At 43.7% G+C, this 16188-nt stretch overlaps 2 protein-coding genes across 2 annotated transcripts in view; both read left to right on the top strand.

Moving 5' to 3' along the window:
- Positions 1-9831: 9831 nt before the first annotated feature.
- Positions 9832-12683, top strand: LOC140121061 (olfactory receptor 5AR1-like). The gene is made up of 2 exons (XM_072140284.1): positions 9832-10197; positions 12078-12683. Exons 1-2 carry the CDS (start codon positions 9832-9834, stop codon positions 12681-12683), a joined length of 972 nt encoding a protein of 323 aa, XP_071996385.1.
- LOC140065271 (disintegrin and metalloproteinase domain-containing protein 10-like) overlaps positions 10643-16188 on the top strand; it is a 98571-nt gene continuing 93025 nt past the window's right edge. Inside the window, exons 1-2 of the transcript XR_011847879.1 lie at positions 10643-10701; positions 13831-13898. The gene's annotated coding sequence lies outside the window, so the exon portion shown is untranslated. The remainder of the gene's footprint in view (positions 10702-13830; positions 13899-16188) is intronic.

Raw genomic sequence — 16188 nt, 5'->3', positions numbered from 1 at the left:
TGTACCTGAATTGCCCCGGGATTGTGGCGCACGCGATCGGATTGTGGCGCATCGGCGCCGGGATGCGCGCGACGGAAATCGGGGGGCGTGGCCGAACGAAAACCCGACGTATTCGGAAAAACCGCCGCATTTAAAAACCGAAAAAGTGTCGCTTTGGGAGCGCTTACCTTCACCTGGTCCGAGGTGGTGGATTCCGGCGCGATGAGATGACTTTCAGCGCAGCAGCGCCACCTGGTGGACGGCGGAGGAACTACCTTCTTAAATCCCGGCCGGACCCGAATCCAGAGCAGAGAATGCGCCGCTGGATCGCGAATGGGCCGGGTAAGTAAATTTGCCCCTATATGTGTTCGTTTTCATGATCTCATCATGATTAGACCCCCACTGCAAGTTAGGCCCTATCCCTTTTGTTCATGGGAAAACCCCTTTAAGTTATAAACTGGTTACATCCTGAAGGGGTTAAGGGCTGTTTCACACTGTATATATGACTATGCTATTTCTTTGCTATCCCAGTTGGGCTGAGCCCATTGCTTGATGGAGTTGTGCTAGAACCCATCTCTTCTGAATGCAGAAAGCAACTACATCTTCTACTAAGGACTGTGCACCCCATCACAAGAGGAGATTCTACACCTTTATCCCTTCCTTAAGGACTGTACCCAGAGAATGGACTCAAGAGCAACTGAGCCCTCTGAAAGACCTTTAGTCATTTTCTATTTTTCTGGCAAAAAGGACTCTTATTATTGTTGTGACTATCCATATTTGCTTTTTCTTTTCAGGAAAAGGGACTCTTGAAATTATTGCTATTATGCATACTATGCCTTTTCTTCTACAGGAATTGGGAATTGATATTACTACTAAAAGTAGCCATAATGCTTATGTGTAATGTTATGTAACGTTTATAAGCCAAGTACCCATTGTATTGCCAATGAAATGTTTTGCACAACTATAGTAACAATTGCTATATGTTTAGTTTTGCATCAACCTTTTATAGACTTTGTAACTATGTGGAAAGACTGTGTTGGGCTGTTTATCTCTATTACCGTATATACTCGAGTATAAGCCGACCCGAGTACAAGCTGAGACCCCTAATTTCAACACAAAAAACTGGGAAAACCTATTGACTCGAGTATAAGCCGAGGGTGGGAAATGCATTGGTTACAGCCTCCCAGTATATAGTCTGCCAGCCCCTGTAGCATACAGCCTGCCCAACCCCTGTAGTAGGAAAAAAATAACACTGTACTCATCTTTCCGACGTCCCCCATAGGTCCTCTTCTGTCTCAGACAGGTGAGTTTTGTCTTTATTTTTTTAGTTGACTCGAGTATAAGCCGAGTTAGGGTTTTTGAGCACAAATTTTGTGCTGAAAAACTAGGCTTATACTCGAGTATATAAGGTATGTCAAATCCTGAGCGCAAGCTTATGTCTCAGACCAAAAATTCGGATTTGTTTGGCCTCTGTAAACCACAAGTCCTTAGGGGACAGACGGTGTCTAAGCAGTGATGACACCTAGATGTCATACATTAGGATAAGACCACAAGACGGCAGGTATATTGTGTATCGTATATTATATGTATATAATTATGCCACCTAAGTGATGTGTTCTTGGACAAATTTCTAATTGGTGCAAAGAGGGGATTACAGGACATGACACCACACCTTACCTAGGAAAACAGTTGGTTTAAGGGTGATAGCTACCAACCGTATTGAACTTTGTGTATGTACTTAGTTTGATAAAAACCCTAGGTTCCAGTAGCCAGGAATGTGGGCGATTTGTCTACCACACACTGTGTAGGCGCTGCACATAGCCTCAACACTTCACCCAAAGTGCACTTTATTTCACCTTTTCAGGTCTGTAGAATGCGTGGACCATCAGGAGGCTGTTTACTACCTTCCAGCCCCACCCTATACACCCATTCTGTCACTAGCCGAAATGTGGGTGGCTTGTTTAATTACTAAGGGGGTATGCAACAACCCTGCCAATGCCTGGGGTAGGTAGGTGTTGCGAAAGAGTCCCTCTCCGTGTCAGGAACTGTCTAGGGAGACTGATCACCTATCTAGGAGGTCTCCAAGGTGGAAACTTAGTGATTGCAGCTGTAAGACTCTGCCTGAATGCTAAGAGTTAACTTTTCTAACCAATAATATGCTCTGTAATTACTGTGAGGTAGGAGTAAGCTGGTTGGACAAAGTGCTTTCTACCTCACAAGGGGAGGTTATAAAGCCCCTTGTGGGTGGGAGCACATGGTCCGGACTCAGAGGTCAGTCTATGGTGAGGAGTCAATGAGAGTTGTCAGACCCAGAGGTCATTCTGCTGACATAGTCTCAGTCAGCATTGGAAGTCAGCCCAGGAAGAAGCAGTGTCTGAGGCAAGCAGCCCTGACACTAGAACCGAGGTCCACATCAGAACTCTGTTCCTATACAACCAGCCCAGCTTGAAGATACTTTACCAGGCTGTGAGCAACCACCTTCCTGCAAACTTGCTTCAACTAGCTACCTTTAACCACCTGAAGTCTGCTGATGTTTAAGGCCATTGCCTGCTGTTTGCGGAATGAAGAAGTGTAAGTTATTCTTCACCAACGTGCCTTCGTGTGATCCCTGGATCCAGCTGTATAGCACCAAAGGCACCCCCATCTTCCATCACCAGGCATTCCTATCTACACACCGGAGTTGCCCCAGAGAGAAGCCTATTCTGTCAGCATCTCCCTCCATTTTCTGGTACACACCACCTGCTGGAGACCTGCTAGGCTGTGGACGAGGCCTCCGCTCCAGATACCAAGCCCTATGATCATCGCTGGCCACAAGGCCACATTGCCAGCCATTTACCTATCCCGGACTTATCCCGACTTTTTCCAGCCACCGAAAAAGGTCAGCCACTGTGGGGGATGTTGAACATGTCAGCATTTAGCACACACCACTGACACTTCTAACCTGGCAGTCACAGAGCAGCCATGAGCAGGTTTCTGCTCTGTGTGGGCCCCATACTAGTTGTAGCAGGTGATTGTTACACCACTATGGGGGACACAAAGCCCTGGGCAACCAACCCAACGTGCCCAGGAATGAGCACACAAAGGCCAGCTCTGAGGATCTCCCTGGCATGCATACTGAAACTATTTACAAAACAGAAGCTACGCAACCCATTTTTTGCAGGACAATTACCCTGTTTATTGATGAGTGAACCAAAAATGTGTCTGGATACTCATTGGGGCACATTTACTAAGGGCTGTGTGCCAGTTTTCTGGCGGACTTTGCACATTCTTTTAGGTGCAGACTGCTTGAACAGGTATTTCAGAAGTCTCTGCACCACAATTGTGTTGCTCGGACCCTCTTGTGGCGCAGTTGCACTAGGCATCATGCAACACAAATTAGGGGGCGTCCGATGCTCACTTAGACTGTGTGCTAGATTTATCATGCAAAGTGCGACAGAAGTGTGTCCGAAGCCCTTTGTTAAAGGTGCACCACAAAAAAGTTTGTGAACTCTGTCATGGCAGTGCAGTAGCACTAGTTTCATGAAGAATAGGCGCCAGAAATCATGATTTCGCAGGCAAACTGCATTTAGTGCAGGTTCCACTGTACTCTAAGTAAATGTGCCCCCTTATTTACTAAGGGTCAGTTGGACGCATTTTCGTCGGGTTTCCCGACGATTTCCGTTTTTGTGCCGAATTGCACTGGGATTTTGGCGCACGCGATCGGATTTTGGCGCATCGGCGCCGGCTTGCACGCAACAGAAATCAGGACGCATTCGGACAACGTGCGGCATTTAACATTTGGAATTGTGTCACAAGACACGCACTTACAAGCAGAAGAAGCAGGTGAACTCCGGCAGACCTCGGCGCAGAAGCGACGGATGCAGGAACTCGGGCACACGAGCTTAGTGAATAGCGGCAGACCCAGATCCTCGTCGGACAACGCAACATGGGATCGCGACAGGACCGGGTAAGTAAATCTGCCCCATTGGGGGATATTTATGATACGCTCGTGCGCCAGCGTATGATCGCCCCGCCACTGCAAATTCGCAACCCGATACATCAAGAGGCATCTGCCTCTTGATGTATCGGGCTGCCAGCAGCGCAGCGTTTATCCTACGCCAGGCAGGGCCTGGTGTAGAAAAAAACACAGCCGGCGACTTTTCACGTATGAAAAGTCGCCGGCAGCAGCGAGTGCGCAGGCGCAGGGACAGTAACGCCCCTTCACGCCCCACTGGTGTGAAGGTGGTGGATTGGGGAAAATAATCGCAAAAGCTAGCAATAAGCTAGCATTTGTGATTATTTCAGGGCCTCTGCGCCACTGACGGTGCGCAGAGGTCCTGATAAATATTCCCCATTGTGTCTATTATGGCAGTGAAAGAAAGGGACCGATTTTTCCCATTGGCCCACATTTACTAAAGCCCCTGCACCACTTTTCTGTCTCTGACACGTCCTTTCTAGTGCAAACTGCTTGCACATGAATTAACATTAAGAAGTCTCCTCAGTCTGACCATGCGCCACATTTATCATAACAATTATATAACATCTATATATGTGGCTGCTATGCTGCTACTGATAGTTACACCCCTGGATTTACAAGAACTGCTGGCGCTTTCTCTCAGGCTAATTCTTCTCTCTTTCCAGGCCCCTCTTTCATAGGAATCCATGTACTGTATATGTTCATGTATATAGAGAGTAATGTATGTATTCATGTATATATAGTGTGTACTACATGTGAACAAGTGTAAAGTCTGCTTACTGTGTATGTTCATATGTTTATTACGTATATTATACGTAATGTGGTCATGTGTTCATTGTGTGCACAGTATTTGTCCATGTGTACATTGCATGCACGGTATGTGTTTATATATTGTGTGTACAGTATGTGTTCATGTGTACATTGTGTATATAGTATGGTCCAGATATATCATTGCGCCTGCGCAAGTTTTCTGTCTACTTTTGCACTAAAACAGTTTTTTTTAAGCCTGCACATGTGTATGTAGTGTTTGTGCCGCTTTTGTGTCTTGGTTGCACTTTGTCCCGAAAAACTGTGCGCCTAAAGTGCATCAGTGTTTGCAACACATATACTACTGAGCTGCACCACAATTCTGTTGCAACAGCATGAAGCAAAGTGCACCAAGAAAAAAAGGTGCAACTGTGTCACATCCTGAAAACAGGCCATATTAACTAAAAGCGTGTAACACTTTTGTATTATTTGGCGGAAATTGCACATTGGTGAGGCAAACTGCACTAAGGCTGTTTGCACCAGTTTTCATATATTTAGGCCTATCTGTTCATGACAGATAAAAGATTTAGGGTACGGCCCCAATGCATATGTATTTAATTTTCAGTAGTGGCCATCCCTGTACATAATCTGCTGTGGCTACCTATCTACTGGGAGTATGTGCTGTGGCTCCCCATCTACTGGGGGTATGTGCTGGGGCTACCTATATACTGGGAGGCATTGTTGTGACTAACTATCTCCTGGGAAGCATATTTTGTGGCTACCTGTATACTGGGGGGCATGTGCTGTGGCTACCTATTGACTTGGGGGCATGTTCTGTGGTCTTCCTATTTACTGGGAGTATGTGCTATAGCTACCTATCTACTGGGAGGCATGTGCTGGGTGTCAGGATTTGGAATAGGGAACCCCCGCGGACAATGATGTAAGCAGACACCTGGGACCAGAATCTTAGTGACACCCAGTCTTCACCAGAGCCCACCAGTCTACAGCGTGGTACAACCCGGTCATTCCACAGGTGCGACTTGTCCACAGTGCTTCCAAGGTTGAGGTACAGGATCACTAGGCAGTCTCATAGTCAAGAACAGGCAGACCGTCAAGGCAGGCGGCAATGATGCGTGGTCGGGGACAGAGCAAGAGATCATGGCAGAATCAGGAACAGGTCTGGGGTCACAATGGGAGGTCAACACCTGGGAAGGGAAACACTGTGGAAAGCTTCCTAAAAGGCATGAAGCACTAAGATCCGATGGGGAATGCTGGGAGCCTCTGGTCTTTATAGGAACCCGGGAAGTAGGCAGCGCGATCAGCGGCGCAGTGGCCCTTTAAATCCGTGAGTGGCGGCGCGTGCTGGCCAGCCGGGACGGGAGCCGGAAAGTGGTGAGTTGAGTGAGCTCGGAAAGGGGCGCCGAAAAGGGGCATGGGTGTGCCTGCGATCCGAGACCTAGATTGCAGGGGCCCCCTTGACACAGTGACTATCTCCTGGGGGGCATGTGCATATGGTACGGCTCTTATGGAATAACATTTTAAAATATGTGGTGTTCATAGCTCTCTCAGCCAAAAGGGTTCCTGTGCTATAGCTACCTATCTACTGGGAGGCATGTGGTGGGTGTGAGGATTTGGAATAAGGAACCCCCTGGACCACTGTGGACAATGATGTAAGCAGACACCTGGGACCGGAATAAGTGGCACCCAGTTTTCACCAGGTGCTTCCAAGGTCGAGGTACAGGATCACTAGGCAGTCTCGTAGTCAGGAAACAGCAGCCCGTCAAGGCAGGCGGCAATGAGCCTAAAAGGGTCCTGTCCCCTGCTTTACACTATGCAATCAACTGTACTATGTGTTAACTTATACACTCCTCCTATTTATAACATCATGTAACCTTCTTTGTTACTTCCCACTTATGCGTCCCTCCACCACTTGCAATTGGGTTTCTAGTGGTGTTCTCCCCCATATAAAGATATTCATGGTGCTTGCTCCAATAGGTATGACTAAGGACTGCTAATCACTTTTGTCCGAAACGCGTCACCAGCATCTTTTTTTGTGATGTCACTTTTTTAACATGTACTTAATAAAGCTCTAAGAACCTTTTTAATTGCTGTCAGCGCAGACTTTTTTTTACTTTTTTCTTTTTTTAGTACAATCTTTACTGTCATGCTTATATGTGCCACCATACCTTGCTCCTGAAATTGATTCTCCTCTCAGGGTTGTTATGTTGCATTTATGAGAGTAAATGAATGTGGTGGTGGGGGGGGGGGGGGGGGCGACCCTATGCCCCTCATACAAGTGTGTGTCAGGAGCTCACCGTGAGGTTACTGAAAGTCCAGACACTGCCGTGCAAATGGCTTGCAGGTCATAACCTAAAAAGGCAGAAAATATACTGGATACACAAGTTATCCACCCTACAGCCCTTGGCTTTAAATCAAATAACAGAAGCTATCATTTCTTTTTGCCCTGCATAATAGAGTGAGTCATTCATTATTTTTTTTGTGGTAGGTTGTGCTTTATTGCTACCACAATTTTTGAATAAAACTAAATATGTGCATCATACAATTTTCATTTCAATTTATCAATGCAGTATACCCATTACATAATTTAACCATTAGGAATCACAATCCCTCCAAACCCAAGAGCCCACTGCACATGTGCTAATTGTGTTAACTTGTATCCAGGCAGTCCCCAACTTAAGGCCACCCGACTTACAGACGACCCCTAGTTACAAACGGACCTCTCTGCCCGCTGTGATCTCTGGTGACGCTCTTTGGATGCTTTACTTTAGCCCCAGGCTGCAATGATCAGCTATAAGGTGTCTGTAATAAATTTTTATTGATAATCCTTTCTCTCATGACAGCCATAATTTTTGAAAATCCAATTATTAAGGGGGGAAAAAATGTTTTGCCTAGAGTTACAATTATAAAATATAATTCGGCTTACATACAAATTAAACTTAAGAACAGACCTAAAAAACCTATCCTGTAAGTAACCCGAGGGCTTCCTGTATAAGCTCTCATAAAGTCAGGCTGAGAAAGCACTGAATTCTTCTGGCTGGACTGCTGATTGAATTTACCACATACAGCACACTCAACCGAGGAGATTTGCCCTGGCTCAGCAAGGGTTAATATGCGCAGACTAAGAGCTCTGGCCCATTCACCGGGGCAGACTATTTGCTGGTTTTATTTTGTTGCTAGCTCTGTTGTCTGTGTTTCATTTGCTCTAGTTTTATAGAGCCCATAACCCATGGTGGACAATCTTCAAACTCAAGGGATAGATACCACAGTTAAATAAATAATCTAATAATGCATCTTCCATTCCCAATTCAAATAATATAGTGAATATAAGCACTCAGACCCATAATTATATGGACATTGCTGCCAATATTGTACTTCTTTCCGTGTGCAATAAAAAACTTTTTTAAACTATTCACAGTATAAACTTTTAGTTTTTTTTTAAATATTGCCTTGTAAAGAAAGCATAGAAAAAAATGTAAATTCCCTAGTGTAAGAAAATTCATGCTCTGATCTGGAGTCCCCTAGTGCCATAATGTGTATAAAATAGATCATAGCCACAGTAAAGCTAAGACAATAAGCCTGTCACACTCAAGAAAATAAACTGACACGTATGTAAGCTCATACACAGTATACACAGTATATAGAGCACACACTAGTGTTTTTACATTTAAAAAAGGTTATCAGATTGATGTAATTGTGTAAATATTGTTAATTAATTTACTTGCTGAAATGAATAGTGCAGATGATTACAGTACAGGGAGACTTGTAATTAATGCTTTCCATATCTAGAAAATATTCCACTTGATGATTCAGCGCAGGAAGGAGATAAGACTATTCAAGGATTGTCTGTAAAAAGTAATGCCTCGTATAATTTTTTAGTAAAGCAGCAAAATCTGACTTACACACATTGTTTAAAAAACAGGGAGAAAGGACATAGGAACATTTTTCTTTTTAACTTTTTAAAATGGTTTGACGTAGAAGTAGATACGTGAGGGCTTCTATTTGAGAGTTCAGCTGTATATTTTTTATAGAACCATTTTTGCAAGAAAATAAACAATATTTCCAACACTTTTAGTTGTAAATTGTTTGTAATTTATTCAAGCAGTAATGTGTTAGTTTTATTTTATGGGTCAGTACAATTATGAGGATAAATATGACAAATATGTATATATTTCTTTTGTTATTCTGTTTTTCACATGAATAAGCACATTAAAACATTTTGCTTTTCATGTCACTGAATTCCAAAAGACCTAACCAATTTTATGTCAGCAAAGCCTCTAACTGCTTGTTTCCTGCATTTTAATATGTGATTTTCTGACTCTTATGACCATAAGACAAGTTTTACTTTTTTGCGCTGTTCGCCACATGCTATAAAAACATGCCACCTTTATTCCATGGATCAGTACGATATTAATGATACCAAATATGTTTAGTTTTATGAGACCTTATAAGTCAATTAGATATTAAAGATGAACAACTGATTGGCCCAGATGTATTATTAGTAAGCCAAACTGTTGTCTCACTAATGTGCAGGGTGCGCCAGATTATTTAATACTGGCACACAGTATTAATTTTTTCTGATGCACTCAGTTTAATGGGTGTGCGTCACCGAGGTGTACCAGACTTGCCAAAATCAATGTCGTGCATAATGTAAATATGCACCAGAACGCCGCTTAAGGTGCACAGTATTGTGTCGTGGTGGGCACAGTGCAGTTTATAAATACATTCACATGTAGTTTACACATATATTTATGTGCAAACTGTGCCTGTTACATGCGGCCGGGCATACAGCTGTATGAATGAACCCTTAGATTTGGTACCCTTGGATTTATAAAACAACAATAAGGCCACAAACCATGCAGGAATGCTGGTAAGTGTACTAGTATAATAACTGGTACCTGGTAAGTGAGGGTCATGTCACATATAATGGAATGTGGACCAGATGTCGAAAAAAAAAAAAAAATAACAAGAAACTGTCTGATTTGAATTATTATTATGAATATTATTATGTCCTATGTGTCATTAACTGTAACATTTTCTCGTATTCAAGGCTTTATTTCTTTAAGCTCTTATGCTTGTGAAGGTAGAATAATGTGGGATGGTGCTAAATTTTTTTGCCTTTACCAATAAAAATGGATTACAAGAACAGAACTATTGTAACAGAATTTACACTTGCTGGGTTAACCGAAAACTCAGAGTTGAAGCTTGCTCTCTTTGTCTTGTTCTTTATCATTTACTCTTTGACTTTACTTCAAAACTCAGTGCTGATAGTACTCATCAGTTGGGATGGTCAGCTTTATAGTCCAATGTATGTTTTCCTGCGTCAGTTGTCATTCATTGATATTTGCTATTCTTCCTCTGTTACAATTAGGATGTTAGTGGACTTTGTATCAGATAAAAGTTCAATTTCAGTAGCTGGATGTAGCCTACAGATGCTTTCATATGCTGGATTTGGGGGCAGCGAGTGTCTTCTTTTAGCAGCAATGTCCTATGACCCAGTGGCGTAACTACCACCGTAGCAGCCGTAGCAATTGCTACGGGGCCCGGCAGCTTCAGGGGCCCGTGGTGCACGGCCAAATCATAATGTTGAGGTGAACTATGACACAACAGGGACAGCGGCACCACTCGTGCGCTCAGGTAACCAATACACAGTAGCAGCAAAGCAACTGCCTCCTCCACTAACCCGCTCCCCCAGAATGAGCATGCTGTAAAACCTCTGCTGTAATGGCTACGCATCCTGCGCTGCTAACTCTCTGTCTGCTAACACGCACTACAGAAGAGTAGGCAGCTCGTTCCTGCCCCCTCGGCTCCTGGCTTACCAGCCCTGCCTTGCTGCCTTCTCTGTGGCTGTGACCCGCCCCCGTCTGCTCATTCCGATCTGGTCACGTGACTGATGTGACCCCCGACCTGACGTCCAGACAACTGCGATGCCGGGTGAAGCATGGAGGAGCTGGAGGACGAGCTGCCAATGTGGAGAGGAGAGAGGCTGAAGACTTCTACAGGTAAGTTTATACCTTTTATAGATAGCAGGCATTCTACTTCAAACTCTGATGCCTGCTGTCTATAAGAGACCAGCGCTGGAACCAGTTACAGGTGAGTATAATTCATATGTATATGCCTGTATCCTTATGTGTGATTATATATGTGTGTACGTATTAATGTATATACGGGGAGCGCTGGAGCGTAAGTATATATGTTTTGTGTATATGTAAAGAGAGGTCGCTGCCGGACATGTTATTAGTGGAGGGAGGCCGCTGCCGGATCTGTTATTAGTGGAGGGAGGCCGCTGCCGGACATGTTATTAGTGGAGGGAGGCCGCTGCCGGATCTGTTATTAGTGGAGGGAGGCCGCTGCCGGACCTGTTATTAGTGGAGGGAGGCCGCTGCCGGACATGTTATTAGTGGAGGGAGGCCGCTGCCGGACCTGTTATTAGTGGAGGGAGGCCGCTGCCGGACCTGTTATTAGTGGAGGGAGGCCGCTGCCGGATCTGTTATTAGTGGAGGGAGGCCGCTGCCGGATCTGTTATTAGTGGAGGGAGGCCGCTGCCGGATCTGTTATTAGTGGAGGGAGGCCGCTGCCGGACCTGTTATTAGTGGAGGGAGGCCGCTGCCGGACATGTTATTAGTGGAGGGAGGCCGCTGCCGGACATGTTATTAGTGGAGGGAGGCCGCTGCCGGATCTGTTATTAGTGGAGGGAGGCCGCTGCCGGACATGTTATTAGTGGAGGGAGGCCGCTGCCGGATCTGTTATTAGTGGAGGGAGGCCGCTGCCGGACATGTTATTAGTGGAGGGAGGCCGCTGCCGGACATGTTATTAGTGGAGGGAGGCCGCTGCCGGACATGTTATTAGTGGAGGGAGGCCGCTGCCGGACATGTTATTAGTGGAGGGAGGCCGCTGCCGGACATGTTATTAGTGGAGGGAGGCCGCTGCCGGACATGTTATTAGTGGAGGGAGGCCGCTGCCGGATCTGTTATTAGTGGAGGGAGGCCGCTGCCGGACATGTTATTAGTGGAGGGAGGCCGCTGCCGGACCTGTTATTAGTGGAGGGAGGCCGCTGCCGGACCTGTTATTAGTGGAGGGAGGCCGCTGCCGGATCTGTTATTAGTGGAGGGAGGTCGCTGCCGGACATGTTATTAGTGGAGGGAGGCCGCTGCCGGATCTGTTATTAGTGAAGGGAGGCCGCTGCCGGACATGTTATGTGTTTGGTGCATCATTCCTAACCTTATTGTAATTACTTTAAATGCTGTATAAATACAATTGAAACAACAATTAAAAAAATCATTGTATATGTTAAACATTGGCAGGGGATGGGAGGAGGTGCTGTGGTTGGGAAGGGGGGCCCTGCCAAAAGTTTGCTATGGGGCCCACTCATTCCTAGTTACACCACTGCTATGACCGATATGTTGCAATTTGCCACCCGCTGACATATCTACAAATAATAAACAAGCAAACACTGACAAGCCTTCTTTTAATGTCCTACATTGGAGGTTTCCTTAATGGCTTTGTTCAGACTGGTTTCTCGTTTTTCCACCTGGACTTCTGTGAAAATCCTCAAGCAGTTCACCATTTTTACTGTGATGTCATAGCCTTAATTGAGATCTCTTGTGGGGACACAAGGCTTAATGAAATGATACTCTTTTCTATAGTAGGCTTCATTGAGCTCTCATCTCTCTTTGTAATATTGGTATCTTACCTTTGCATTATCATAGCTGTTCTGCAAATACGCTCCTCTAAAGGACGTAAAAAGGCCTTTTCTACTTGTGCTTCTCATTTGACAGTTGTGTCTATGTTTTATGGAAGTATAATGTTTATGTATTTGAGACCTTCAAGTGCTTACAGTCCAGAACAAGATAAGATTATTGCTGTATTTTACACTGTAATTATTCCTTTCCTAAACCCTTTAATATACAGCCTGAGGAATCGTGAGGTGAAGAATTCTGCCAGAAAGATTGGGATGTGGGTCGTGCACAAATGTGCGATGTGATGGTTACTTTTCCACTTTTTAAAGAACTCCCAAGTTATACTCTCTGACCTGTTGAAAAATAGATTATATAAATTATAGTGAAAAAACAGGTGCCTGCATTTGCATTTTGTCATTCTCTTCCATGTCATGTGCAGCAAAACATCTATATGGAATCAAAGTTGTATAGAAGGAAGAATTAAAAAATTGATCAAAAAATTGATATGCATATAAGTTGCGTTTTCATTTATGTAAATGAAATGCTAAAGCAATGCAATCAGGTAAATCCCCTGTGAAGTGTGTTTCAAAATGCAATGTAAACCTCTGACCACACCCTCTGAAAAAACATGGGAAGGGGGGGGGTCATTTATCTTTAGTTGGGACATTTACTCGTCTTTTTTGTTTTTTCTGGGTTTGGATCCTAAAGGTTGATGTATCAGGCAGCTGAGTCTATGGGTTTTTTGCAACTTTTTATTAATATGTCATACAAAAGTCTCAAACTCTTCTACAACATCAGGACTCGAGTTTATTCAGTTCAGGACTTAGGCAGTTTGCACTAATTTTCATATATTTGGGCCAAATGTTATGTGTTGCTGTTAAACACAGTGGACCAGATTTATCAAAAGTGAGGCAAGACGTTCTGTCTAGTGCAAAGTCAGACACAAAACTGGTGCTGCCATTTAATAGATATGGCCCAGTATCAGGTAAATAAATGTTTATCACAGTCCTACATCTTGCATTCTTTCATGCATCAACAATATTTGTTGTAGACTTTACACCATTTGGTTATGGTTTGTGCAATGGAATTAGGTTGTGTGACGATCAGTGCCAGCACAAGACATTTTTGTTCCCTAGGCAAGCGAGGCATCGGGGCTCCTTTGTGAGTTTGTGACCTTGCAGGAATTTTAAATCACCTTGTTACTGCATTACCGATTTTTTTTTATTGTCCAACTCCCAGATGTCGTACCTTTTTATTGTTCTATTCACAGGACAAATTGTACTTCCTAATGGCACCACAATGTATATAGTTTTTTGTATGTTTCAATACTATTATCAAATACCATGGGCAACATGATAATTGTTTAAATGTAAGGTCATATTAGTGAACCTGAATGCAGGCTGAATGCAACCCAGCTTTCCAAAGGTTCTGAATGTTATAATTGTTTTTCAGCAAAACCACTCTGCTCAGGGATTAAACAAGATACGATTCTGCAACAGTGTAGCTACAGCATTCTCAAGGTATGTTTGCTTCATAATGCATCAAAATCAAATGGTACATTTCCTTTAAGATGGGAAACAAAGACACTTGTAACCCCTCAACCGCCTGGGTGATCCTCTACTGTTGTTGCCGTGACAACTGTCAATGGCGACGGTGTGCATGATCCCAGCTGTTTAACCCCTTAAGCGCCGTACTGAATCATAGAACATAAATAACAGAATATCTATGTTATACGGTAATATCTATGTTAAAGTTAATAAAATGTAATCAAAAAGGTATAGCTACCCCAAAAATAGTGTTACAAAAATTCGTTTCCAAAATTGTGTCACTATTTAGGGGTTTCTCTTGTTCTGGTATCTTATAGGCCACATAGCACCTGAAATTTTTTCCATCCAAAAGCTTTTTCCATTCCAAGCTGCGCTGTACGCTATTTGTGACCATATGTGGGTTATTACTGCATTCTACGGAAACTGGTTAACATCCTACAGGGAACATTTTCTTCTTTAACCATTTCTAAAAATAAAACTTTGGGGGCAAAAGCAAGATTTTTTGAAAAAAAATTTCACTCATATGAGTTGATGTTAATACTTTCCATAAAACATCTGTGGTGTTAAAATGCTCAATATACCTCTTGGTAAATTATTTGAGTGGTGTTGTTTTTAGAATATGGTCATTTATGAGGGGTTTCCACAGTTCTGGTGCATCAGGAACTTTTCAAATGCATAATGTCACTTTAAACAATGTCATCAAAATCTGCCCTCCAAAAGCGCAATGGCGCTCTTTCTCTCCTGCGCTCTGTTGCCATACTCAAGAGAAACTGCACAACAAATTCTGAGATATCTTGATATCTTTACTCTGTTTATCCTGCATGAACATGTAAATTGTAGGGTTTAATAAACATTTTGTTGTTAAAATTTAGAACCTTCATTTTGTTTTATTTCATGTTCGATAATTCAAGGTTTAATCCCTTCCTGCCGATGTCCTTTTTAGATTTTGTGTTTTCATTTTTCATTTCCCCACATTCAAAAATATATAACTTTTTAAAATTATTTTTATTGATCTAGAGAGCTGTACGAGGGCTTGTTATAACAATTTGCACTTTGCAGTGACGGTATTGAATATTCCATACCATGTACAGGGAAGCGGGCGAAACATTTTCTTGTAAGTTAGTTTTTTACGGCTTTCACTGTGTGCTCCAAATTACGTGTCTCCTTTATCGATTTGGTCGGTACAATCACAGGTATACTAAATTTATACAGGCCATATTGGGGCAGATTTACTTACCCGGCCCATTCGCGATCCAGCGGCGCGTTCTCTGCGCTGGATTCGGGTCTGGCCGGGATTTATTAAGGTAGTTCCTCCGACGTCCACCAGGTGGCGCTGCTGCGCTGAAGAGCATCGGAACGCACTGGAATACACCTAGCCGCGCTGAGTGAAGGTAAGTGCAATTTTTGCGACACATTTTTTTTTAAAAATGTGGCGGTTTTTCCGAATCCGTCGGGTTTTCGTTCGGCCACACCCCCGATTTCCGCCGCGTGCATGCCGGCGCGGATGCGCCACAATCCGATTGCGTGTGCCAAAATCCTGGGGCAATTCGGGAAAATCCAGGGAAAATCGGCGGAAATATTCGGGAAACACCACCCACCGGATATAACAGGAAGCTGAAGCCTCTCATTATAACTGGCATGGTGGGAGGGGCAGGTTTAACATCGTGTTTTTGTTACCGATTGCTTGCATTTACTTGAAAAAATATATGCGTTAAGACAGTACCCTGCCCCTGGGCCACTCTAGACGGCACCGTGAAGATAGCAGTGGCACCAACTGCTGTTGTCCCAGGCTCCATTTCCTGGTCTACTAGACTCTCCAATAGAAGTCTATTATGGAGTGCTTGCAAGTACCAGATGGACCGTATAGACATATGGACCATATGGACGAAAGACAATTGCCCATTACTTCTCATCCCCTAATGTTGGCCCTGCCACCCATTTACAACCCTCACAGAAATCATAATGACTGTGATTGCCTTAGTGTTTCTGATGATATTACAAACAGTCACTGAGAGGTAATTTTTTTTTAAATCAAAATTGCACCCCCAAAGTCAGAGCAGACATGGCTGCCTACCTCTCTACCCCTCATCCATCACTGTGGGTTTAAGAGAAAATTACTATGATATCCTGCTCCACCTGCTCTACTATGAATTTAACGTAATCTCAGGGAAATCACTTAGAAAATCACCCATTTTGGCTTACAACATGTGTATACTGGTACCTTTATTGCAGTGCTGGGTAAGTGTTAAAAAAAGATCAGTAT

This window comes from Engystomops pustulosus, chromosome 1 (assembly GCF_040894005.1).
Source record: "Engystomops pustulosus chromosome 1, aEngPut4.maternal, whole genome shotgun sequence".
In the NCBI taxonomy this organism is placed as follows: Eukaryota; Metazoa; Chordata; class Amphibia; order Anura; family Leptodactylidae; genus Engystomops; species Engystomops pustulosus.
This window is presented reverse-complemented; position numbering and strand designations above follow the sequence as displayed.